Source organism: Oncorhynchus clarkii, chromosome 5, assembly GCF_045791955.1.
Source record: "Oncorhynchus clarkii lewisi isolate Uvic-CL-2024 chromosome 5, UVic_Ocla_1.0, whole genome shotgun sequence".
Lineage (NCBI taxonomy): Eukaryota > Metazoa > Chordata > Actinopteri > Salmoniformes > Salmonidae > Oncorhynchus > Oncorhynchus clarkii.
In genome coordinates, this window is record NC_092151.1 from 36,374,774 (window position 1) to 36,401,261 (window position 26,488).

At 43.9% G+C, this 26,488-nt stretch overlaps 1 protein-coding gene across 9 annotated transcripts in view; it reads right to left on the reverse strand.

Moving 5' to 3' along the window:
• Window positions 1-285: 285 nt before the first annotated feature.
• LOC139408736 (lysine-specific demethylase 2B-like) overlaps window positions 286-26,488 on the reverse strand; it is a 55,242-nt gene continuing 29,039 nt past the window's right edge. For 4 of the 9 annotated variants that reach the window (XM_071152998.1, XM_071152991.1, XM_071152999.1 and 1 more), the window contains 9 exons: window positions 8,459-8,731; window positions 8,164-8,307; window positions 7,833-7,920; window positions 7,331-7,677; window positions 5,968-7,040; window positions 5,565-5,728; window positions 4,706-4,867; window positions 4,219-4,437; window positions 286-2,668 (listed from right to left, as the gene is read on the reverse strand). In XM_071152998.1, the coding sequence (XP_071009099.1) occupies window positions 2,487-2,668; window positions 4,219-4,437; window positions 4,706-4,867; window positions 5,565-5,728; window positions 5,968-7,040; window positions 7,331-7,677; window positions 7,833-7,920; window positions 8,164-8,307; window positions 8,459-8,731 (2,652 nt within the window). In that variant the 3' untranslated portion in view covers window positions 286-2,486. The remainder of the gene's footprint in view (window positions 2,669-4,218; window positions 4,438-4,705; window positions 4,868-5,564; window positions 5,729-5,967; window positions 7,041-7,330; window positions 7,678-7,832; window positions 7,921-8,163; window positions 8,308-8,458; window positions 8,732-26,488) is intronic. The other 5 variants (XM_071152997.1, XM_071152994.1, XM_071152996.1 and 2 more) reach the window with 5 other exon arrangements.

The window sequence follows — 26,488 nt, forward strand, 5'->3', positions numbered from 1 at the left end:
GTGTTTACATGTTTGTTCATTATAATCCTGCTACTTCTCAAAAAGATGCCACTTGTAGGCAGCTATATGATATTAAAGTATAATGAGTTATATGGGCATTCAATGGAATCCTGGATCTTTGAACTTCTTATTTTGGTAATTACAAGATTATACCATAAAATAATAAGCAAAGATCCTGTAATTTTTTTAACACACTTCTTGCTGTATCCGACTGGCTACCATCAATGAATTGTTTATTCCCGGTTTAATGAATGCAATGTTGACAGAATGGCATACTACTCTAGATTTGATATTTAAGGTATTTATTTCAGAACCTAAAAAACATTCATAGATACTCCAATGTATGACATTTTAAACATATTTCACACATGTTTTGTTTACATATTGCACAGACTGGTTATGAACAAAAATATAAATTAAGACGATTGTGGGGGGAAAAAAGTGACCAAAAATAGAGAGCTCGGTATTTAGGATGAGTTTTTAATAACTCAAAAGTCACAAACTAGTTTCTCTAAGCGGAAGATTTACAGTATATACAGTTGAACCAATTATATACTAATACATTTCCCAACCACACAGGGAAGACATGGTGATTGGTAGTTAGACCTGTCCACATACAAAAAGGAGATTTATCAAAACATTGATTAGGAGCCCCTAGTAGTCATACTTTTGTCATTTCCTGTACATAGCCTTTTTTTAATACACTCAGTGTATATAGTCTAATAATAGCCTGCATACACAAAAAAAAGCCACTACTTACAACCAGTGTAATTAAGGTATAATATAAAGTAGTTAGTTACCTGTCAGACACTGACCGTACAGTACCCCAGTAGATCATATACACTGAATGTACAAAACATTAGTAACTCCTGCTCTTCTCCAAAACAGACTGACCAGGTGAATCCAGGTGAAAGCTATGATCCCTTATTGATGCCACTTATTAAATCCACTTCAATTAGTGTAGATGAAGGGAGGAGACAGGTTAAAGAAGGATTTTTAAGCCTTGAAACAATCGACACGTGTGTGTATGCCATTCAGAGGGTGAATGGGCAAGACAAAAGATTTAGTGCCTTTGAACCACAGGAGGCTTGGGCGGGGAGGACGGCTCATAATAATGGCTGGAAAGGAGTCAATGGAATGGTATCAAACACATGGGAATCATGTTGGATACCATTCCATGTATTCCGTTCCAGCCGTTACTATGAGCCCCGTCCTCCCCAATTAAAGTGCCGCCAGCCACCTATACTTTTAACGGGGTATTGTAGTCGGTGTCAGGCGCACCGGTTCGAGTGTCAAGAACTGCAACGGCGCTGGGTTTTTCACACAACAGTTTCCAGTGTGTATCAAGAATGGTCCACCAGCCAAAGAACATCCAGCCACTGTGGGGAGCATGTGGGGAGCATTGGAGAGAAAACATAGGCCAGCACCCCTGTGAAACGCTATCGACAGCTCGTAGAGTCCATGGCCTGACAAACTGAGGCTGTTCTGAGGCTGTTCCTAATGTTTTGTACACTCAGTGTACATACTGTATTGGTTTTATTCAAAAGCAAGTGTCTACTTAAAACTTGCATCCATAGGTGTGAGAATCCCTTGTGAAAAAACAACACAGACCATGACAATGTCACACCGGCCTGGTATATGAAGACGGACAGATTCTTGGTATGCAGTAGTAGACTTTAAATCAGCCTTATGATGCTTCCTCTTGCAAACAGTCACTGGTGCCTACTCATACGGACTTGATAAACCTTGGAAAGGACAGTAATATTTATTTGTCAAACAGTACAAATAGATTTTTTTTTCTAGATATTTTCGAAATTTAAGTTGAGTAAAACATGAAAAGGAGAACGTATCTGTGTACTGTACAGACAATTACACGCATAAAGATGAACCTCAGCACTTAAATAAATGACCTAGAAAACAGCCGTACAGAAAACAAGCTACTGCTCTTGGCATAAATCTACAGTCTAAAGAATAAAAAAAAACAAGAGACAGATTGAATACTGTCCATCAAAAATGGTACTGTAAATCAGTGCATTCAACCCTGCACATAAAAGTATGAAACACTTTCTGATACAAAAATATTGATGTGTAATGAATAAACTGTGCACTGCAACAACAGCACATACTAAACAAACGAAGTCAAACTTCACCATTGTGAACATACACTGCCTGTTCATTAGCAGAAATAAAAAAAGAACTTACATATCTTGGCATAGACAAAACAGGGTGGGGGGGGGGACATGCTTTGTCAAATGTCCAGTAATGCCAGGTGGCCTTTTACATGTTGAAAATCCTGTTTTGGAAAACATGCTTGTTTCAGCAGCACAAGAGGCATTCAATGAGTATCAGAGCCACAGTCACTTGTAAAATGTCCTATGTCAAATGCAACACTTTCTCCATGGTGATGACGCCACCCTTGACGGTTCCTTATTCTGAAGAGTGTCCTAACTAGCGGAGTGTATACAGCGCAGTCTCTCTCTCAACCGCTAGCAGAGTTTCTGCAGTAGTTTCTCCTCTACAAGTCCAAACTGTACACTCACTGACATCTCAGCAACGAACCGCTCACAGCCCTCCTTGGTCACCTGCTTGCAGTAGCGCAAGTCAATATGACAGATGCTTCCACAGCGCTTGAAGTAGGCCAGCGACTGGTCCGTGACTCTGTTGCACACTGCAGAGGGGAGGGAGGAGGAAGATAGGTTGATGTAATAGGAGACCATTCAGTATCTTCAGTGCGTATACAGACAGATAGGCTCCTCCTATACACCTACCGCTCGTTTGTTTTCTAGGATATAAGATTCTAACCAAAATCTCACCGTAGTCATGTGCATGGGGATTTCAAGTGCTCCATTAACAAGCTTTCAAGCGGTTCCGTCAGTGAGTGACTGACATCAGTGGTGCCAGAGACCTCATTAGTCTGACTGCCACACGGTTCCCCCCGACTGTCTCATAATGGGAATGTCTATCTCTCATTGATCCAACCTTTAAGGGCACTACTCAAGAGTGGAGAAACATGAGGGGGGTGTTTCAGTTATGGTTTGTAGTGGAGCTTCACTCCGGGGAGACTGTGAGCCCTAGTTTTACTCCGCCCCATTGGCTCCAATAGAGCATCACAAATAGGCACAATTAAAGCTATTTATATAGGGCTGCGCAATCTATAACATTTATTTGAATGTATGTTTTAGCGCGGTGTTCCAAATGTCTGTCTTTTTGGTCTTGTGTCCTTCTGTGCTGCGTGCACATTTCTAGTCGCACACAAACCCCAAGTCCCTCCCCTTGCCACTCATGACAAAAGAGCTTCTTCCTCTCTGACAACAATCGGTTTGAATTTGAGGTTTGGTCCAACAGAATCGTTATGCTGTTCACACAGTTGGAGACAGACAGGAGGGTGTGTTCATAACAGTTCAACTGTTCTGCCTTTTTAGCAAGAAAATAGATCCAAGTTGGCTATACTTGAAATATGAATATTAGCTGGCTCCTCGCTAGCATGTGGGCTTGTGTTTGAGATATTGTTTATGAGACCTGTGTTCGTTTTCTATAATGTCCGCCTGAATAAGTTCGTCATCATTAGTGGATTTGCATTACACATGGTTCTGGGTAATTTTATAACAAAAAGGGCTTTGTCATTAACAGACTTGAAAGCCAGATCAGTGATTATTGCAACACCACAAAAGTAGGTTCAACTATTTTAATAAAACAATTACATTATTAGTGGGTCTTACGGTTGTGGAAGGATTCTATTTAGCCTAGGTTTAGCTTAACAAGCCCTGAATTCATTAGATCATTCCTGACTGTTTGTGAGAAAACGTTCTAGAAAGATATATCGTGAACCGCCCCATAAGTTAGAAAAAAAATCAAGACATGATTTTAAGGCCATATCGCCCAGCCCTATATTCATATTGGCATCCATGGGCTCGTTACATGTCTTTATGGGGGGGGGGGGGGGGTGCATTCCTCTCAGTGGGGAACATGCCATGACCTATGCCATGAACCAATGAATAGGAAACATGCCAAGACCTATGCCATGAAGCAACGAATGAACGTTGCAACGGACAGTCAATGGCTGTGTCTGGATTCTAACCAATATGTTCTAACTGGTGACTAGTACTGTTACTGTTAGTCGTAAATACTTTCAGTAAACATTAGGATGTAGGGACATTCTGACATAGTCATTGTCCGTAGTGATAGTAGGCATTGTAACACGGCCTTGTATCCTCCTACCAGAGAGGTTGATGTCAGTGAGCGAGTCTCTGGTGGTGGTCCCAGCCGCGGTCAGGATGTTGACCGACTGGTCAGTGACGTGGTTGCAGTAGCTCAAGTCCAGCCTGGTCAGCTGGGGCGTGTAGCGGATGAGGAGGCGCAGGGAGGTGTCTGTGATGTCCAGCCCGGCCAGACGCAGGTCCACCACATTCCGCAGCTTACTCCTGTTGTCCAGCTGACCTAGAGAAGGAGAGACAGAAAGAGACGGAGAGATTGAATGTGTCAAGTTGTTTTTAAGCTTCCTTACTCGGAGCACAATCAGGTCCAAGTGTTTCCAGCTGTGTGGCCTGTAAAGACAGCCACATAGGGGCACCAGAGAGCACAGCAAAACCTGACATGGATGGGCTGCAGCAGACTGGATCGCAAAACACATGGACATGCTGTTCAAAACTCCCCGCCACGTGTCCAGACGGTCATTCTAACACACTGGAGGATGGTGGGAATATACCTGGTCTGTTGTCTGTGGGGGGTGAGAGTAGGTCCCTCATCTGGGCGTCTTTGAGCCCCTCTACCCACTGGACATCTAGGGTCCTCAGCAGCGGGCAGCTGGCGGTGCAGAGGGCAGACACAGCCACCCAGGAGCAGCCTGAGAGCAGCAGCATCCGCAGACCTGCAGGGACAACAGTTAGGGGTTAACAAGGGGTCAAAACTCAACATCACTCTCTCTCTTGCTAACACACCCTAGCACTGTCACAATTCCCCCCCCCCCCCCCCCCCCCGAATAATACATCATTAGGGCTCCCTCCCTCCAACTAGGCCAGTCCCAGCTAACGTGTAACATTCTCTGCTGCTATTTTCAATCGTTGGGGGGGGGGACTAATTGTGATTTTCCATTAAGGAATCATATTTGTCTCCAGCAGCTCGTTAACCTGAGGCTTCAAAAACAAGGAAACAAAAACAATCACTATGCAAATGTAATTATAGTCGCCGCATAAATTAATAAGAAACAAAGCAAATGGGCTGAAACACTTAAGGAAACCCTGGAGATGCAAGCGTCAGACATGCCGGAGCAGCTCGCCCAGCCATGGAAACAAAGACGGCATTACAGTATTGCCAAACATAAACCCATCACAACTAGTCACATTAAATATGTTCCTGTCAATGCCCTCAGTACAGAGAAGCACTGTAATAGACAGTAGTGGTGACATCAGGTTTCCAGTGTGTACCCAGAACCATGGACAGAGATACAGTGTAACAGCTCACTGTATACACACACACACACACACGACAGTTCAGACCATTCTGTTATAAAGGCACAGAGGGATTTGCACATTGCCTCAGTTACAACACTGCTGGCTGGTGTTTACCTGGCAGCCTGTTGATGAGCCAGCTGAGCTGCTTCTTGGAGATGTTGGTCCAGCTGAGGTCCAGAGCCACAGGCTGTCTGCGGATGATGCCACTCAGCATGAGGGGAGTGATGGACTTACAGCGGTTCAGATTGATCCGCGTCCACAGCCTCTTATCACAGCACCTGGGGAGGCAGGGGCGAAGGTCAGCACACGATCACACAGCCGCCATAGCTAAGGCTGTGGAAGGACTACACTGAGGTGAGAGCTCTAGGCTAGAGAGCCTTACAGCTTAGTGTTCATAATGTAGTTCCAATGAACAAGGTCCATTATGAGAAGCACAACCCACTAATTCACAAGACTGACTGGTTTAACTTGGTATCAGACCCCTTGCTCTATCTGATAGCCACAGCTGAAAACTCACCATCTGTTCCAGGTTTTGCAGACGCGCATGCAGACACAAAGGTCTCTGTGTGCGAGGTGCCCGAACACGGCCATCCACACCTCCCTGTGCATCATGTGGGTCTGTCCGTCTTCCAGGGGCAGTCTGTCTGGCGGGGGGCTGATGGGAGGTGGCCGGATCACGTGACGCTCCATCTGGACACACTTGGGTGGTGAGCGGCAGGGAGGGGGGCGTGGGCAAATGGGTGTGATCGGAGGGCTGCGATTCCACCCCAGGGGCGAGAGCTGGCGGGGCGTCCCGTTTAATTCCCGCCCCCTGGAGTGGAGCCAGTCTCCAAGGTCACTGGTGCAGTTGTTGAGTGGCCGCTTGGGCTTAGGCTCCTCCCCGTCGCTCTCAGGCTCTGTCTTCATTGGCCTGTGGTTCTGATTGACTAAGCGGTCCTCGGTCCTCAATGGCCGGCGGTTGTGATTGGATAGGCTATCCTCAGTCTTAATTGGCCTGCGGTTATGATTGGCAGGAGAGTCCTCTGTTTTTGGTGGTCTGCGGTTCGGATTGGTCAAGGAGTCCTCAGTTTTCAAGGGTCGACGGATGTTATTGGCTGGGCTGTCCTCCCTCTTCAGTGGTCTGCGGTTCTGATTGGCCAGGCAGTCCTCGGTCTTCTGAATCTCCAGATTGAGCTCTTTGCTCAGCTCCTTGCTCAGCTCTTTGTTGGGGAGGCGGCGGCGCTTGCGTGCCTTCAGCTGGCCAGGTGTCTTCTCTGAGGCATCGCACCCTACACTGCTGGGCCCTGCCCGGGGAGAGCTGGAGCAGGACTGGTCACTCTCTCTGGCTCTAGACATCCGTAGCAGTGGACTCAGCATAGTCTTTACTGTACCGTCTTTACTGTCCTCTACACCACCATCTTTCTCCTCCTCCTCATCTCCATCCTCTTCCTCCTCGTCTCTTCTCCCTTTAGTTACAACCCTGTCCCCTGTGCATCTGTCCTCCTCTTCATCTTCATGGTCTTTGTGTTCGTCGTCCTCATCTACTTGCTCTTGCTTGATGGTCTTTAACAGCTTGGGGATCAAAAGGTCATCAGGTTTTGGGGGCTTCTTCTGTAAAGGAACATAGGCAGCAGATCAGTTACTCTGACATTCATTTCTTACAATCCACTTTACAGTTTGAAGTGGCCTTATACCTATAATTTTCTACATTTTTCTCCAAGTAGTGTTTCACAAGTAAGGGGTTTACCATTCTCAAATGGCAAGGGTTACGGTTTGGTAATTGAATCTTGACTAAATAAACTTGTCAATTTTTCTTAAATCAAGAGGAATGCTCAGTACAGATACTTCATTATAAACGTAATTATCTGTGATCAGGCTGATCAGTCTGTTGGATAAATCACCTTTTTCTTGACAACAGGAGGCTCGTCCTCATCTTTGATGTCGAACAGCATCCTCTTCTTTCTCAGAGGGTTGTCCTCAGGCCTGGGTCGGGGCAGCCCGCCCAGAGACAGCATGGGAGAACGTTTCTTCAGAGGAGGAGACTCCTCTGCTTTCGTTTTGGGGGTGTCATCACGCTCCGCCTTCCTCTTCACTGTGGCCACGGTTGCCGTGGTCCCAGTGGGTGATGTTGGCAGACTGGGCGGGTCGGGCTCTTCCTTGATGTCACGGTTCAATCGTGAGTCCTTCAGCAGCGACCCGGGAAGGTTGGACGCGTACTTGAACCCTGGTCCTCTTTTTTGCTTGACGGCCAAAAGGTGAGAAACAAGAGAAGACTACTTTATATCTTTTGCCTATTTGTTTCCGGACACTTTTAATTCTAAAGTATTTTTACGATACATTTGATGTCTTGAACAGAGGCTAGATATTCAGAGTATTCCGGTTCCACACCCACATAGATGCTTACTTTCCCTGTCTTCCCTGAATGGTTGCATTTTGGACACTCCCAGCAGTTTGGCAACTCGTCATTTACAACTCCACCAGAATCTTTCACCTGAACAAAAGAACACAAAGTAGTGAGTGGGTGAAGGTGATAGGAAGCACAAGTAAAAGTGAGACAGTAAGAAGCAGAGCTATCATTTATCATTTGCAGCATAGGAGTCCTCTATAGGAGGAAGGGCAACCATAAACAAATACACTGCAGTAACATAAGTGCTCACACTGATTCGATCGATCACGTACAGAGAGATATGAGAGGCTCAGTGACAGCATCCACACACCGCATTGAGCCGTTTACCTTGAGGCAGAGAGGATGGACTATCTCATTGCAGATGGAGCACTCCATGAGCATGCGGTTAAACTTGTCCTCCTCTTCCTCCACTGTGTCCTCCTTCCCTGCCTCTCCACACACCAGACACACCGCTGTGTGGGGCAGTACAGGCTGGAGACCACAAACATCATATTAGGAACTCACTCTAAAACGTCCACACACATAATGGCCCTTGCAGGATAGTTTTAGTTTGACCATTTAAAACATACCACAATAAAAAGCCAAACAGACTTACTGTAGTTAAGATTAGTCGGAGACCTACCGCTATACACTGCCTCATGATGCAGGACTGTTTCATGCGACCTGGCCCTCCGAACTTCTTCATGTCTTTACAGAAGTGGCATTCTCCACACTCTGTCCTCAGGCACGCCTCGCACTTCCGACAACGCGTCCTTCTCCTCCTGGCGCCAGACGTGCTCCGGCTGGCCGACAGCTTGACCGCCGCCGCAGGAGACGAGGCCGCCATTTTGGGTTTGGGTCTGTTGGGAGGCCGCTGCTGCTGAAGTGGAGGGAGAGGTGTCTTTATAGCGCAACACTAAAAAGGTACAGAGACAGATGGATCAGGTCTACGGTGGGCTGCAGTGTCTGCAGTATTGACCCCTGAATAAGCAGCTGATTAGGGAAACCAGGTGAATTTACTCATCTAATCAATGCTAGCGGTTACCAATTAAGTGCCGAGTCATAAGCAGCAGAGCCTTTATTATGACCGGTTGTACTCGGCTGTATGGTCTAACTAGCTACTTCCACTTTCTATGGAAAACACAGGACCAGGGAAGAAGCCATCATCCGACCGCACTCAAGTGAGAACATGACATTTTGTTATTTTTTTAACAAAGTGTTAAATAAAACAGGGAGAGGGCATAAGTTTAAATTCAATTGAAGACAGTGAGAGATGAGGAGGGGGACTGCTTTGATGTGAAGCACTTTCCATTATTGAGTTTATGTTCTCCTGTTATTACTGGCTGAGCCAACACTGAGACAATACTGTACATGCTGCTCATAAACACACACAAACACACACACACGTTATATAGATGTACTGTACGAAAACAAGAACACACAGGCTGTGCCTGGCCAGGAGATATTAGCTACTGAGGGTACTTGTGATCTCATCTATATAGGCAGACTACTGGAGGTTGTAAAAAATATGCTGCAATCATAACCACCCTTTACTCATAGTATAGATCACAGGGACATACTGTACTTGTACTGTACCAAACGGAACATACTGATGTATGGTTATGGCATGACCAATACCCACTTTAAGAGGGCTGTACACAAGAGGAAATTATGGTAATGTCATTGGCAAGTGGCAAGAATCCAACAGGCACTTGTTTCCACAGCAACCCACAGAAGAATACATGTGTTTCACCCATCAGACTATTGTCAAATTGAATCTGGTCTTTACATACAGTGCATTCTGAAAGTATATAGACCATTAGACTCTTTCCACATTGTGTTACATTACAGCCTTATTCTAAAATTGATTAAATTGTTTTTTTCCTTCTCATCAAGTTACATACCCCCCATAATGCCAAAGCAAAAATAGTTTACATTTTTTTGCTAATGTATTCAACATTAAAAAAAACTGAAATATCACATTTACGCAAGTATTCAGACCCTTTACTCAGTACCTTATGGAAGCACCTTTGGCAGCAATTACCGCCTCGAGTCTTCTTGGGTATGCCGCTACAGTACAAGCTTGGCACCTGAATTTGCGGACTTTCTCCCAATCTTCTCTGCAGATCCTCTCAAGCTCTGTCAGGTTGGATGGGTAGCATCACTGCACAGCTATTTTCAGGTCTCTCCAGAGATTTTAGATCGGGTTCTGGCTGGGCCACTCAAGGAAATTCAGAGACTTGTCCAGAAGCCACTCCTGCGTTGTCTTGGCTGTGTGCTTAGGGTCGTTGTCCTGTTGGAAGATGAACCTTCGACGCAGTCTGAGGTCCTGAGCGCTCTGGAGCAGCTTTTCATCAAGGATCTCGCTGTACTTTGCTCCATTAATCTTTCCCTCAATCCTGACTAGTCTCCCAGTCTCTGCCACTGAAAACATCCCCACAGCATGATGCTGCCACTACCATGCTTCACTGTAGGGAAGGTGCCAGGTTTCCTCCAAACGTGACACTTGGAATTCAGGCCAAAGACACTCTTGGTTTCATCAGACCAGAGAATCTTGTTTCTCATGGTCTGAGAGTCCTTTAGTCATGTGCCTTTTACTTCTGAGTGGCTTCCGTCTGGCCTGATTGGTGGAGTGCTGCAGAGATGGCTGCCCTTCTGGAAGGTTCTCCCATCTCCACAGAGGAACTCTGGAGTTCTGTCAGAGTGACCATCGGGTTCTTGGTCACCTCCCTGACCAAGGCCCTTCTCCCCCGAATGCACAGTTTGGCGGTAGGCCAGCTCTAGGAAGAGTCTTAGTTATTCCAAACGCCTCCATTTAAAAATTATGGAGGCCATTACGTTCTTGGTGACCTTCAATGCTGCCGAATGTTTTTGGTGCCCTTCCTCAGACCTGTGCACAATCCTGTCGCGGAGCTCTACGGACAATTCCTTCGACCTCATGGCTTGGTTTTTGCTCTGACATGCACTGTCAGCTGTGGGACCTGAATAGACAGGTCCCTTTCCAAATCATGTTAAATCAATTGAATTTACCACAGGTGAACTCCAATCAAGTTGTAGAAACATCTCAAGGATGATCAATGGGAACAGGATGCACCAGAGCTCAATTTCAACTCTCATAGCAAAGGGTCTGAATACTTATTTAAATAAGGTATTTCTGTTTATTTATAATGTACATTTCTAAAAACCTGTATTCCCTTTGTCATTATCGGGTATTGTGTGTAGATTGATGAGGATTTTTAAATGTTTTATCCATTTTAGAGTAAGGCTGTAACATTTTTATTTTTTTTAAAGTCAAGGGGTCTGAATACTTTCCGAATGCACTGTATAGCCTACTAATATACAGTATCAGTCAAAAGTTTGGACACCTACTCATTCAAGGGTTTTTCTTTATTTATTTTTTCAATTGTAGAATAATAGTGAAGACATCAAAACGATGAAATACATATGGAATCATGTAGTAACCAAAGTGTTAAACAATCAATCAAAATATATTTTATATATTTGAGATTCTTCAAAGTAGCCACCCTTTGCCTTGACAGCTTTGTACACTCTTGGCATTCTCTCAACCAAATTTACTTAGAATGCTTTTCCAACAGTCTTGAAGGAGTTCCCATATATGCTGAGCACTTGTTGGCTGCTTTTCCTTCACTCTGCGGTCCAACTCATCCCAAACCATCTCAATTGGGTTGAGGTCGGGTGATTGCAGAAGCCAGGTCATCTGATGCAGCACTCCATCACTCTCCTTCTTGGTTAAATAGCCTTAACAGTTTGGAGGTGTGTTTGCGGTCATTGTCCTGTTGAAAAACAAATGATTGTCCCACTAAGAGCAAACCAGATGGGATGGCGTATCGCTGCAGAATGTGGTGGTAGCCATGCTGGTTAAGTGTGCCTTGAATTCTAAATTAAATCACTGACAGCGTCACCAGAAAAAGCACGCCCGCACCATTACACCTACTCCTCCATGCTTCACGGTGGGAACCTCACATGCGGAGATCCTCCGTTCACCTACCCTGCGTCTCACAAAGACAGCGGTTGGAATTTAAAAAAACAAATGTGGACTTAACAGAACAAAGGACAGATTTCCATTGGTCTAATGTTCATTGCTCGTGTTTCTTGGCCCAAGCAAGTCTCTTCTTCTTATTGGTGTCCTGAAGTACTGGTTTCTTTACAGCAATTTGACCATGAAGGCCTGATTCACGCAGTGTCCTCTGAACAGTTGATGTTTCTGTTACTTTAACTCTGGAATGCATTTATATGGGCTGCCATTTCTGAGGCTGGTAACTCTAATGAACTTGTGCTCTGCATCAGAGTTAACTCTGGTTCTTCCTTTCCTGTTTCGGTCAACATGAGAACCAGTTTCATCATAGTGCTTGATGGTTTTTGCGACTAACTTCCACGACGCATATAAGGCCCTGCCCCGCCCTCCTTTCGGAAAAGCTGACCACGACTCCATTTTGTTGATCCCTGCCTACAGACAGAAACTAAAACAAGAAGCTCCCGCGCTGAGGTCTGTTCAACACTGGTCCGACCAATCTGATTCCACACTCCAAGACTGCTTCCATCACGTGGACTGGGATATGTTTCGTATTGCGTCAGACAACATCATTGACGAATACGCTGATTCGGTGAGCGAGTTCATTAGAACGTGCGTTGAAGATGTTGTTCCCATAGCAACGATTAAAACATTCCCAAACCAGAAAACGTGGATTGATGGCAGCATTCGCGTGAAACTGAAAGCCCGAACCACTGCTTTTAATCAGGGAAAGGTGACCGGAAACATGACCGAATACAAACAGTGTAACTATTCCCTCCGCAAGGCAATCAAACAAGCTAAGCGTCAGTATAGAGACAAAGTAGAATCTCAATTCAACGGCTCAGACACAAGAGGTATGTGGCAGGGTCTACAGTCAATCACGGATTACAAAAAGAAAACCAGCCCCGTCACGGACCAGGATGTCTTGCTCCCAGACAGACTAAATAACTTTTTTGCCTGCTTTGAGGACAATACAGTGCCACTGACACGGCCCGCAACTAAAACATGCGGACTCTCCTTCACTGCAGCCGACGTGAGGAAAACATTTAAACGTGTCAACCCTCGCAAGGCTGCAGGCCCAGACGGCATCCCCAGCCGCGCCCTCAGAGCATGCACAGACCAGCTGGATGGTGTGTTTACGGACATATTCAATCAATCCCTATCCCAGTCTGTTGTTCCCACATACTTCAAGAGGGCCACCATTGTTCCTGTTCCCAAGAAAGCTAAGGTAACTGAGCGGAACGACTACCGCCCCGTAGCACTCACTTCCGTCATCATGAAGTGCTTTGAGAGACTAGTCAAGGACCATATCACCTCCACCCTACCTGACACCCTAGACCCACTCCAATTTGCTTACCGCCCAAATAGGTCCACAGACGATGCAATCTCAACCACACTGCACACTGCCCTAACCCATCTGGACAAGAGGAATGCCTATGTGAGAATGCTGTTCATCGACTACAGCTCGGCATTTAACACCATAGTGCCCTCCAAGCTCGTCATCAAGCTCGAGACCCTGGGTCTCGACCCCGCCCTGTGCAACTGGGTACTGGACTTCCTGACCGGCCGCCCCCAGGTGGTGAGGGTAGGCAACAACATTTCCACCCCGCTGATCCTCAACACTGGGGCCCCACAAGGGTGAGTTCTGAGCCCTCTCCTGTACTCCCTGTTCACCCACGACTGCGTGGCCACGCACGCCTCCAACTCAATCATCAAGTTTGCGGACGACACAACAGTGGTAGGCTTGATTACCAACAACGACGAGACGGCCTACAGGGAGGAGGTGAGGGCCCTCGGAGTGTGGTGTCAGGAAAATAACCTCACACTCAACGTCAACAAAACTAAGGAGATAATTGTGGACTTCAGGAAACAGCAGAGGGAACACCCCCCTATCCACATTGATGGAACAGTAGTGGAGAGGGTAGTAAGTTTTAAGTTCCTCGGTGTACACATCACAGACAAACTGAATTGGTCCACCCACACAGACAGCATCGTGAAGAAGGCGCAGCAGCGCCTCATCAACCTCAGGAGGCTGAAGAAATTTGGCTTGTCACCAAAAGCACTCACAAACTTCTACAGATGCACAATCGAGAGCATCCTGCCGGGCTGTATCACCGCCTGGTACGGCAACTGCTCCGCCCACAACCGTAAGGCTCTCCAGAGGGTAGTGAGGTCTGCACAACGCATCACCGGGGGCAAACTACCTGCCCTCCAGGACACCTACACCACCCGATGTCACAGGAAGGCCATAAAGATCATCAAGGACAACAACCACCCGAGCCACTGCCTGTTCACCCCGCTATCATCCAGAAGGCGAGGTCAGTACAGGTGCATCAAAGCTGGGACCGAGAGACTGACAAACAGCTTCTATCTCAAGGCTATCAGACTGTTAAACAGCCACCACTAACATTGTGTGACTGCTGCCAACACACTGACTCAACTCCAGCCACTTTAATAATGGGAATTGATGGGAAATTATGTAAAATATATCACTAGCCACTTTAAACAATGCTACCTAATATAATGTTTACACACCCTACATTATTCATCTCATATGTATATGCATATACTGTACTCTATATCATCTACTGCATCTTTATGTAATACATGTATCACTAGCCACTTTAACTATGCCACTTTGTTTACATACTCATCTCATATGTATATACTGCACTCAATACCATCTACTGTATCTTGCCTATGCCGCTCTGTACCATCACTCATTCATATATCTTTATGTACATATTCTTTATCCCCTTACACTTGTGTCTATAAGGTAGTAGTTTTGGAATTGTTAGCTAGATTACTTGTTGGTTATTACTGCATTGTCGGAACTAGAAGCACAAGCATTTCGCTACACTCACATTAACATCTGCTAACCATGTGTATGTGACAAATAAAATTTGATTTGATTTTATTTTATTTGGAAGATACTTTCAATGTTCTTGAAATGTTCCCGGATTGACTGACCTTCATGTCTTAAAGTAATGGTAGACTGTCGTTTCGCTTTGCTTATTTGAGCTGCTTTTGCCATAATATGGACTTGATCATTACTAAATAGGGCTATATTCTGTATACCAATCCTACCTTGTCACAACACAACTGATTGCCTCAAATGCATTAAGGAGGAAAGGAATTGCACAGATGAACTTTTAACCAGGCACACCTGTTAATTGAAATGCATTCCAGGTGACTACCTCATGAAGCTGGTTGAGTTAATGCCAAGAGCATGCAAAGCTGTGGAAACTTTGAAGAATCTCAAAAATAAAATATATTTAGATTTGTTTAAAAAATTGGTTGCTATAGTTTTGATGTCTTCACTATTATTCTACAATGTAGCAAATAGTAAAAATAAAGAAAAACCCTTGAATGAATAGGTGTGTCAACTTTTGACTGGTACTGTAGGTGTGGAATAATTTTTTGATTGATAATGGCCCACAGAAAATTATAAAAATCTGTAGCCTGCACTCGAATAGCTAATGTAGGTTACGTGCGGTTCCGTTTTTAATATGCAAGCATAGGCGGCAAGTTCATAAGGCGAGGGGAAACTAAGCTTTCTCTAAAGTAAATACAATTAAAATGCCAAAATTAAATAGCCGAATTAGCCTACTCCTGTCCATAAATAAGTAAATAAAATCATTCAAAACAGGGTACCGCAGAGGATCAGATTTGACCACAGACGATCATTATCTTTTTTTTATTTTTTAAATGTGGTTGTGTATTGTTTTAAATCGCATTGCCTACAGTCGTAAGGAAAGGATTATTGTTGTGTTGCGACTGTCTGAAAAGTAGGCTAGAGGCCAAGCCAGGCATATTTCAAAAATGTAAAATACAAATCGCGGGAAAACAGTTTGGAAAGCAAATGGTTATTGCAGGGAAGAATAAAGACTAATAGCTCTTTCAGTTATCAAAATGATCAACTTAATTGAGCGAATAGTGGAGAGCATAGGCAATATCCCTGGTGAGTGCGCACTGCACATATTCACTATTTATCAATGTTGGGTCAGTGCTACTTAAGTTTGTTTTTGGACAATAATTTATTCCTCCAGCAGGAAGAAGAGACGCATCTGATATAGCCCAGGCCTACTCTACACGCTCAGCCATGCATTGAACGGTCTTTTTTGCAAACAGTGATTGAGTTACATTATTAGCCTAAATTATGACTATTCAATCTACTCATCACATTGCAAAATAGTGGGCTACCTTACACAAGTCTGCAAATGTGATGAAACATGGAATGGAATGCTTCATTATAAAAGGTGCATTTATGGTGAAAATTATCTTCCCCCAAACTTGAAACTCATGCACCGCGCCTATGTATGCCTGGTAGGCTACACCGGTTGGAATGCAGGTTGACGTGCTTCATTTTAAGAATTTAGCAGCACAAAAAAGCTGGTATTATCTTTTGAATGGTGGCCAGTCAAAAATCTGTTTTCACATGCAATTGCGCAACGACTCGGCTTATAAGAACAGCGGCATCAGAGAGCAGTTTTGTCCATACGAAATACATGGTGAAACACTCAAATTGATTGTGTTCCTTGTTCAAATGTGTTGTGTCTGACTATTCATTAATGTGAAGACTGTTGTATTATCAAAGAAATTTTTTCTGTGTAATTATTATTATGTGATTAAACTAATCATGTAAACTTTAATTAACTAGGAAGTCGAAGCACTTCACCACAGGAGTCTCTCTTTCCCGAATCGACTCTTCAGTATTATCATATCTTATTGATTAGTCTTCTATTAATGTAGCATTATTACCTGAGTTCTCATTACCTTCTCGAACCTTAGCCTAAATGATGAATCAGCAATATACAAATTGGCTTAATTATTTATTTACTAACTAAATAAATCACAGAAATACATAAACAGTTGATATTGGTTACTAACACAATGCATTGATAAGTCTCAAGTGGGCTAAACAGGCATGACGGCTTGGTAGACAATGGAAAGGGGTGGGGACAGATAAAAGAGCAGGAAAGACAAAATGGATTCACTACATACAGCTGATAATTATATTAATTGAAATGCTAATCCTTTGCACATGAACGGCAGCTCATTCGAGAAAAGTTGTATGTATATATTTACGTTCATATGTCGTTGTTGTCTTCTCTGTTGGAATCGCCGGTCTGACTGCTGGAGAGTCAGTTCATCAGAGAGCCTCTGATTAACTTCCCCAGAAGTCACAATGTCTTTCATGGTTGTCGCTTTCGCAGCGGCTCTGGATAGTGTCTGTTGTAATGGATACGTCAGGCATACAGATGGTCGTTGTATAGAATAGATGCTTCCGTGGTTGTCAGTATTCTTGTACTAGACTTAATTTCCAGCTGCAGACTAGTAATTCTACACCTAGGATTTGCTCTTATTCTGTAGTGATCGATAGTCTCAGAGTTGAACAATTTCCAGCCGTGTAGCCAATGCTACACGCTGTATGGCCTCCAGGGCCTATAGAGCTGTAGTTCTTAACCATTTCACATGTTGCGTCAGCTGCATGTTTTCTAGTCTTGGAAATTCAACTATTTGCAACCTTAGCTTACACCGTGGTTTGGTGGTCTGGTGTGAATTGCGTCACGAGGGCTTTTACACTTGGGTAGAAAAGGGCCATCTTGTCATATTTGTGCCCACCTGGGCGTGGCTACTGACAGTGCATAAGTTACCATAAAACAACAAATTCTTATTTAGAAGAATAAATCACATTGTTATCTTTTCAAAAGTATTCTTATACTTATTCATCTTATACAACCTTCAGATGTAAACCTAACAGCTGGAATATGTACACATTAAGAGAAATAGTTGTGTGTTTCGTTTCCTGTCCTTCATGAGATCACCAAATGAAACACACTCGACATGACTGTCCCTTAACTGTCTACGGACCATTCCCACATTCTCAAAAATATAAATACTGTTTAATTCTCCCATTTTGGGGATTAGGAGTTTCTAAAGAGAAGCTCTTTGTTCTCCATAGACTCTCTCCCTCAATACTACATGGCAGTTTCTACCAGGTATTTATGACCGTTGTAAAAACCTGATTTGTGAGAAGGGGGGGGCACGATATACACGATATATAGTGACAAATGTATACGCATGAAACGTACATTATGGAAAACATGCCTCATACTCAGTAATAGTTGGTAAAATAATATGTGGCAAGAATTTGGCACTGTCAACATTTAAGTATTTGAAACTCAATTTCACAACTGCCTTTTCTATAATCCTGGAGACTATCATTCTCCATAGCATAGTCTATATTCCAATGCATCAAACATGCTGCATGCCCACAATGGAATTAGGCAGCTGCTGACATTTGATAACTCAACTGGATTAGAAATCAAACACTGATCATCTTATTGCAGAGCACAGTGTAAACATTTCTCCCTGCTGTTTTTTAGAGAAGATTGTATGGCAAGGTACGCTATACGTGTAGCATATGCACTGCTGCCAGACCCTGAGCTCACCTGCGTCAATTGTTGGTTTGTTCATAGTGATATCGCTGAATTTTGTTTTGTCTAAGTCCAAGTGCATTGCAAATTTGAAAGTGGATTGTACGTGGCATGTGTGACCCTCTTAATCTCAATTGCTGTGATATGCAAAAAACTTTACAATCACTACCGGAGGTTGTATGTACAGTGGTTCATCCTTTAAAAGTTGCATCGTACTGCGGCACAGGTGCCGCAGAATTCTATGGCACGTTATTTAAGTGCCAACCACTGGTACCATTAATGCTAGTTTCACCACCAGAGGGCATCTTTGAGAAGCATTTGATGGCCTTCAACATTGGCTGTACTAGAGAATTTAAAACCTAGTATATGGGACTGATTTTAAGAAATGTTGCTTAATTAATTAGATTAATATTATGGTGTTTCTCTCCCCCCCCCCCCCCCCCCCCCCAAAAAAAAAACCTCTAGGTTTCCATTAAGATGGAACGGAAAATATGGCGCTGTACAACGTGACGGTCGGGAGTAGGCTACAGTACTGGGCTATTTAGCTAAAGAATCCCAGTGTCGTGCGGGCACGCGGGAGACCGTGGTTCAATTCCCCGACCGGGAGGAAGGAGTAGGCTGTCCTTGTAAATAAGAATTTGTTCTTAACTTCTTGACCATACTTGAGACGCAGACGTCTCAAGTATGCCCCTGGAAATGCAAATGCGCTACGCTAAATGCTAAATGTACTCGTTACAACTCAATCTTTGATCAAAATTCACAAGCAGGGTATTGAATTAAAGCTACACTCGTTGTGAACCTAGCCAGCAAGTCAGATTTTTAAAATGCTTTTCGGCGAAAGCATCAGAAGCTATTATCTGATAGCATGCACCCCCCAAAATGCCAGCTCGACACGTAAACAACAGATTTTGCGATAGCCGGCGCTACCCAAAACGCAGAAATAAAATATAAAACATTCATTACCTTAGACGAGCTTCTTTCTTGGCACTCCTATATGCCCCATAAACATCACTATTGGGTCTTTTTTTCGTTTAAATCGGTCCATATATACCCAAAATAGCTTTGTATGGAAGTTGTGTCATTCAGAAAAAATCATCGTTTTTAAACGCTGCGTAATTTTTTAAAATTAAAAAAGTCGACGATAAACTTTCACAAAACACTTCGAAATCCTTTTGTAATCCAACTTTAGGTATTAGTAAACGTTTATAATCTATCAAAATGATTACAGGGCGATGTCTCTTCAATAGGTCTTCACTTGCAAAAACAATGCCATCTGATATCTCCCACAACTGCATCCGGGTGAAGACTGGGAAAATGGAGGTCAGATGGATGGATTTTCCAACAATTAATTCAATTGAAAATTAGGACAATGGCGCCATCGTGCGGAATTTGTATGAATTGCAGGCAGATTCCCATTAAATTCTGTTCTCTTTTAACAACTGGTGGAAGTGACTTATGGAAATTTTTTTTTTGCTTTCAGAGAGCAGTTTTTCTTGCGTTTTTCAATGAAACACACGATCTGTTATAGTCACAGCCGTGATTTAACCAGTTTTATAAACTTCAGAGTGTTTTCTATCCACACATACTAATCATATGCATATACTATATTCCTGGCATGAGTAGCAGGACGCTGAAAAGTTGCGCGATTTTTAACAGAATTTTCAAAAAAGGAGGGGGTAGAAGTAAGAGGTTTTAACTGACTTGCCAAGTTAAATAAAGATTATTCTAAGAGCATAACATTTATACACCCTAATTGTAATCTAACCAATACTCAAAAGGAGATTCAGTGAAAATAAAAATCTCTTTGATTTATCAAGACCAGACCCCATGCTTGTCTCAGAGCAGCGCTAAATGGTGCTAAAATAGTTGTAGGCTATTGTTTCAAATCCTATTGCTTCGAACTTTATGCTCTTTAAATAAGAGCTACAACTACAGTAGGGCTACAGTGTTTCGAAAAATATGAAAGACTCTCCGCCAATAATTACATATAGAGGATTGGAGGATATTTCAGTGATATTTATTCCCATAGTAATTCGTTATGGATCCATAACCAAATAAACATCAGCATTTTGAAAGAGTATTTCTTATCATAAATTTTATTAGCGAAAGCATAAAGATGCCATTATTAGTTACATTGTTTTAGTTTGAATGTGCAGACTGACACTAAGCACAGTGGAAATGTTTCCCTAGTCAGTGCCATTATTAGTGCAATGCCCCTTAAAGTGTTGCTCTGTGCTACCCAGTGTGGCGGTCCACCCTCCCTCCCCCTTCCTCCTCCTCCCTTCCCCATGGGCTAGTCTGTCTTCTGTGCGCGGCTCTGTGGCCCATCCCGTGCCCCCTGCCCTTGTGCCTTGAACCTTGTGCGCTTTCAGTGGATACAGCTGGAGAACTGCAAGGCAAAACCATTGTGTGCCACTCGGGAGCCATGATATATTGTCCTGCTAATAACAGGGTTAATAATGTACCTGTGAGAATATCCATGGGGATTTTATATAATTCTAAATTAATAATAATCACTTTGTTTAAAAAATACAATATTTTGGAGATGATTTTGTTTTCAAATAACGTAAAATGAGTGAGAAAAAGGCCATGGGGTGAGACATTGTTACTAATTTGTAAATAAAGCCAGTTTGTTATTCAGAATTATTTATTTCTGTTTTTAGAGGGAGAGAAAACAGAAACCTACAGTCATCTCATGGGTCTCCCAGTCAAGGCCGGCACGGGTATTGAACCAGCATTGGTAACAACACAGCTTGCACTGCTATGCAGTGTCTTAGACAATTGCACCACTCAGGCACTGTACAATGTGACCGGTCGGGAGTGGGCTACAGTACTACAGTAAGAGCAAAATAATCGTAAAAAAATAAAATAATAAAATCCTCAGTATAACAACAGTTTCAGTAAGTAATACTGAAGTTGTGCACAATTAGCAGTTTCTATGTAGGTTTATGGTCGCCCATTCATTGTCAGTTAGAGACACAGTAGGACCCAAAAGCATAATCAGTGCTCTAACTCCCCCTTGCGCTGGTCTGGAGCAATGAATTGGTGACGCAGGGTACTGTACTAAACCACAAATTACCTCTAAGTCCCGCAGCATAATCGCTAAATATTTAGCGGAGCAACCACTATAGTCAGTGAGTAAATCAATAAATCAACCATCATCATCTATTCCTGTGAGTTCCTGCTCGAAAGCAGCCTGGCCTTGTCAAAACGTAAAGAAGAAGAAGCAGCAGCGAGGCTCAAGAGGTGGTATTAGCAACAGACTACGGAGGTAGGGAAGCCATCACCCGCTCCCCGGTGATCACCCTGTCAAACGTGCAGTCACTACATCATAACCTGGATGAGTTAGCGGCTAAATCCTTTAGGAGAAGATATCTAAAAATCTGCTTTACAGAAACGTGGCTCACGCAGGACAATATTGATGTGAACATAGATGGATACAATGTTATTAGAACAGATTGAGACAAAACAACACATAAATCAATAGCCGGGGGGGCTATGCATCTTTGTAGATAATACAAACCACATTTTATTGGGCACACACACATGGTTAGTAGATGTTAATGCGCGAGTGTAGCGAAATGCTTGTCCACGCAGTGTAATGTCATTGAACAATTGTTCACCAGAGACTGAGAATCTCGTTGTATCATTCAGGCCATTCTAACTACCCCGCGAGTTTGGACAGGTTACCATTACTCTGGTCTATGTGCCTGGACTTAACAATAAGCAAGCTGTTGCCAGGACTGTTTCAATGCTTCAATGCAGCTCTTTCACCATCGGCTGACCTGACTGTGCTTGAGGATTTTAAATTCGCTCTCCCTCTCCGCACACCTCCCCAGTCTGCAACAGTACGTCACCGGTTTCATCACTCAACTACATTGTTATGGCAATGTAGATGACACATAGAAGGCAGTGTGCAGCGCATCCGAGATATAGGCAGTAGGTGAAACACTAAACACCTGTGGAGAAATCCATTCAGGTATAGACAGAAGGGGGCAGGGAGGAGCTTTGATGTCACAGACTGGGAGGTGTTCTTTGATTCGTGCAGGAATCCCCATGAGTCGACAGACAGCATCACATCATACATCCAGTTCTGTGAGTACACCGTCATTAACACAAAAACTGTTAAGAGTATTTCCCAACTACAAGCCCTGGGTGTCTAATGACTTGGACATGTGCCTTAATGAAAGGAAGTTTGCTTTCCTGAAAGGAGATGCTGAAAAAGTGAAACATGAATTCAGGTCAAAAATCAAAAACAGATATGCATCTTATTTCAGTCTTTGGGGGCTAGCTAGATGATCCTCTTTATCACAGTTTTCACGTGAACATGCGTTTACATCCTACATAGAAGCAGGCCATTGGCTGCCTTCATCACGAGGGGTATGTACAGGAGTTCTGATTGGGTCCAAGTTTAGCAGTTCAGCAAATTTACCTGAGCAAACAGTGTTGAAATATACTTTTTACGGGAAAATGTGCAAGAATTGAAGGTGCCAACAAATGTTATAGTCATCAGAAGAATGTTTTACTGTCATACACAAAGAAATCAGGTTCAGTAACAAGCCCAGCTACTACAGAGAAAACACAAATGAACAGCAGGGTCCGAGGATAGATCCTTGCCTTGTTTTAGACTTATCCTCAAACAAGTGGACACTAAGCAGAGTGTCCAGGCTGGGGTGATCAGAGATCCAGGAAACAGCCAGAGAGGATTATTTTGGATATTGGGGGAAATCTAAATCAGTGGTGGAATCCGAGGGACTCTGTTAGTACTATAGAATGGGGGTCTGACTGATCCAAGGAACTGCTAAAACTAAACAAAGCATGGACATGTACAGTGCTCCATGACCTGTCCTGTGTCACCGGTCACCTCCTTGGCTAACACCATATATACACAAAAGTATGTGGACACCCCTATTTCAGCCACACCCATTGCTGACAGATCTATAAAAATCAAGCACACTGACATGCAATCTCCATAGACAAACATTGGCAGTAGAATTGGACTGAAGAGCTCAGTGACTTTCAACATGGCACCGTCATACGATGCCAGCTTTCCAACAAGTCAGTTTGTCAGCCCTGCTATAGCTGTCCCGGTCAACTGTAAGTACTGTTATTGTGAGGTGGAAATGTCTAGGATAAACAACATCTCAGCCGCGAAGTGGTAGGCCACACAAGCTCACAAAACAGGACTGTTGAGTGCTGAAGCACGTAAACATCGTCTGTCATCGGTTGCAAAACTTGCCTCTGGAAGAAACATCAGCACAAGAACTGTTCGTAGGGGAGCTTCATGAAATGCGTTTCCATGGCCCAGCAGTCGCACACAAGCCTAAGATCACAAGGTGCTATGCCAAGCGTCGGCTGGAGTGGTGTAAAGCTCGTCGCCATTGGAGTCTGGAGCAGTGGAAAAACACTTTCTCTGCAGTGATGAATGACGATTCACCATCTGGGATTGGCCGATGCCAGGAGAACACTACCTGCCCCAATGTACAGTTCCAACTGTAAAGTTTGGTGGAGGAGGAATAATGGCCTGGAGCTGTTTTTCATGGTTCGGGCTAGGCCCCTTAGTTTCAGTGAAGGGAAATCTTAACTCTACAGCATACAATGACATTTTAGATGATTCCGTGCTTCCAACTTTGTAGCCACAAAGCGAGGTCGAGATCGGTGTGGAAGAACTTGACTGGCCTGCACAGAGCCCTGAACTCAACCCCATCGAACACCTTTGGGATGAATTGGAACGCAGACTGCAAGCCGGGTTTAATCGCCCAACATCAGTGCCCGACCTCACTAACGCTCGTGGCTGAATGGAAGCAAGTCCCCGCATAAATGTTCAAACATCTAGTAGAGAGCTCAGAAGAGTGGAGTCTGCTATAGCAGCAAAGGGTGGGACCAACTCCCTATTAATGTTCAAGATTTTGGAATGAGATGTTCGACGAGCAGGTGTCCACATACTTTTGGTCATGTAGTGTACGTCACAAGCAACAAGACACTGATGTATCATCCATCAGATTCCCTTATGTAACTGATTACCTGACATCATTTAGTGATCTTGAAGTTAACCTGCCTTAAAAGAGTAGCTCTATCACTGTCAGATCATACCTCGGGCCAGGAGGCCAAAGGACCACAGACCTCTCATGAGAAAAGATTTTCCAGACAGCCCACCACATTGTCTCCATAATCACCTTGGTCTCCCACCATGTCTGGATGCAACACCCCTTGAAGGGATAAACGCACAATGAGATTCCTGTAGAGCAGTGACAGAAGGGGTTAAATCTCCCTCGACATAGAGGAAGAGAGTCTCAGTTACCATAATCACAGTCACAGGAAGCTAGGATCACTTTCAGTGACAGATGTTCCTCATCATATTCCAATTGAGATTGTATAGGGAGCATGCCATCTCCTTGCAAGGACATGCAATGACATCAGAAGTGTAGCCTCTCCATCTCATCAGCAACAAAGCCTTTAATGCCTAGTAGTTTGACAACAGGTTTGTTATCTGTAAACTATGTAATGCATTCCCAGACCACAGACGCATATTATGTAAGGTATGAAGATGTGCGATACTAAGCAGGCTTATTCCTTAGCTCAGCAAAGCTGAGGTTCAGCAGAGGAGTAGAAGCAGATGCCACAGCATAATAATCTACTGCACTACAGCTAAGCACAGGAGGACCTACTCAATGTGCATTGGCCATACCCACGCACTCCCAGTCATACAGTACAAACAGACGTCTGGATCTTAGATAAAATACTGCTGGAAAACCTCAAGAGGAAAAAGCGAGCGAGGAATAATAGATGCAGAGCTCTCAGAACCTGAGGCACTGTGATCGCCCAGGGGCACGGTCAGAAAAAGATTAATCGTTATCACGTCACCATATTTATTTTAGGCTACTTCCTGAATATTCATGTTAACGGGGATCAAAAAGGCTTGTTGCCAACTGCTGTCCAAACATTGACTGCACTGGCACTTTCTATTGTAATCTTCTGGATTTACAAGCCTATGAAACTTGCTCTTGATACAACAAAAACTCAAAAAGGACAAGGAATTCACAAGTGACTGACTGAACAACTTATTGTAATTTATTTCAGATCAATCTATCCATATCTCATAGCACTGTAAAAACATCTGCAACCAGACCCTTGAAATGGTGATATGTTTTCATCTGACATTGAACATCTGCAAACTTGCACAGGAACACCACATACAAACTGGTTGTGTAAATATCTACAGCAATAACGGGGGGGGGGGGGGGGGGGATCTTCCGCCATCTCATCTGTGGAAGGATGGAAAAGAATTCAACTGTATCCAATGATATCACAACCCAGCCTGTGTATAATTGGAAGGGGGTGTGGAATGCAGTCAGTGATATGACTGTGTGGCTGAAGAGCCTATACACAAACACAATATCTCCCTCACTGTTTACATGCACAATTTGCAGGCTGTGCCAAACCCAATTCATACGATACACATGAACTTCATTTTCTCTCTTTACCATACACAATCGCAGGCACAGTAAATCTATTAAAATGCATCTGATTTATTCTTCCCTCTTCATACATGCTTACACAAGCCCATACGAGCCATTTAAATATTCATCTCTAATCTGCATCTTTCTGTCTGATCACACACACAACATTCTTGTTGTTTATCTCATTTTTCTTTCCTGTTCTGGAACAACCAGTAGCTGCCCTGTGGACTAACACTGCTGTCTGAACACTCAGTGCCTTCTTCCTGCACTTACCAGGTACACACACGCACACAACCTGTCAATGAAAAGTACAGGGGAGAAAAGAAACAAGAGAAAGGAGAAACGGCATCTCTTTAGGTGGCTCCAGTTCCACACAACATCTACCAATGCTCAGCTCAATTCACCGTGCCTCACACACATACACATTCCTATCCTTTTCTTTGTCCCGAGGGGTTGGGTTCAGTGCGCTAACCAACCTGCTCAGCCTCTGAGTCGTAATCCTCATCGTCAGCGCTCAGCGACATGGCCATGGCCGGTTTTCATACCCCGACCAGCTCACAGCAAACTGACATGGCTGAAGGCAGCCCCAGCCTAAAGCCTCCTCCTCCTACTGCTGTCTACCCCACAGCCCTCCCTCCTGCTCCACAATCACCAGCAAAGGCAAGGCACACAGCACCGCACCACAGATCAGGCTAGCTCATGAGTAGAGAAAAGCTAGGTCTGGGAGGGAGTACAGGAAG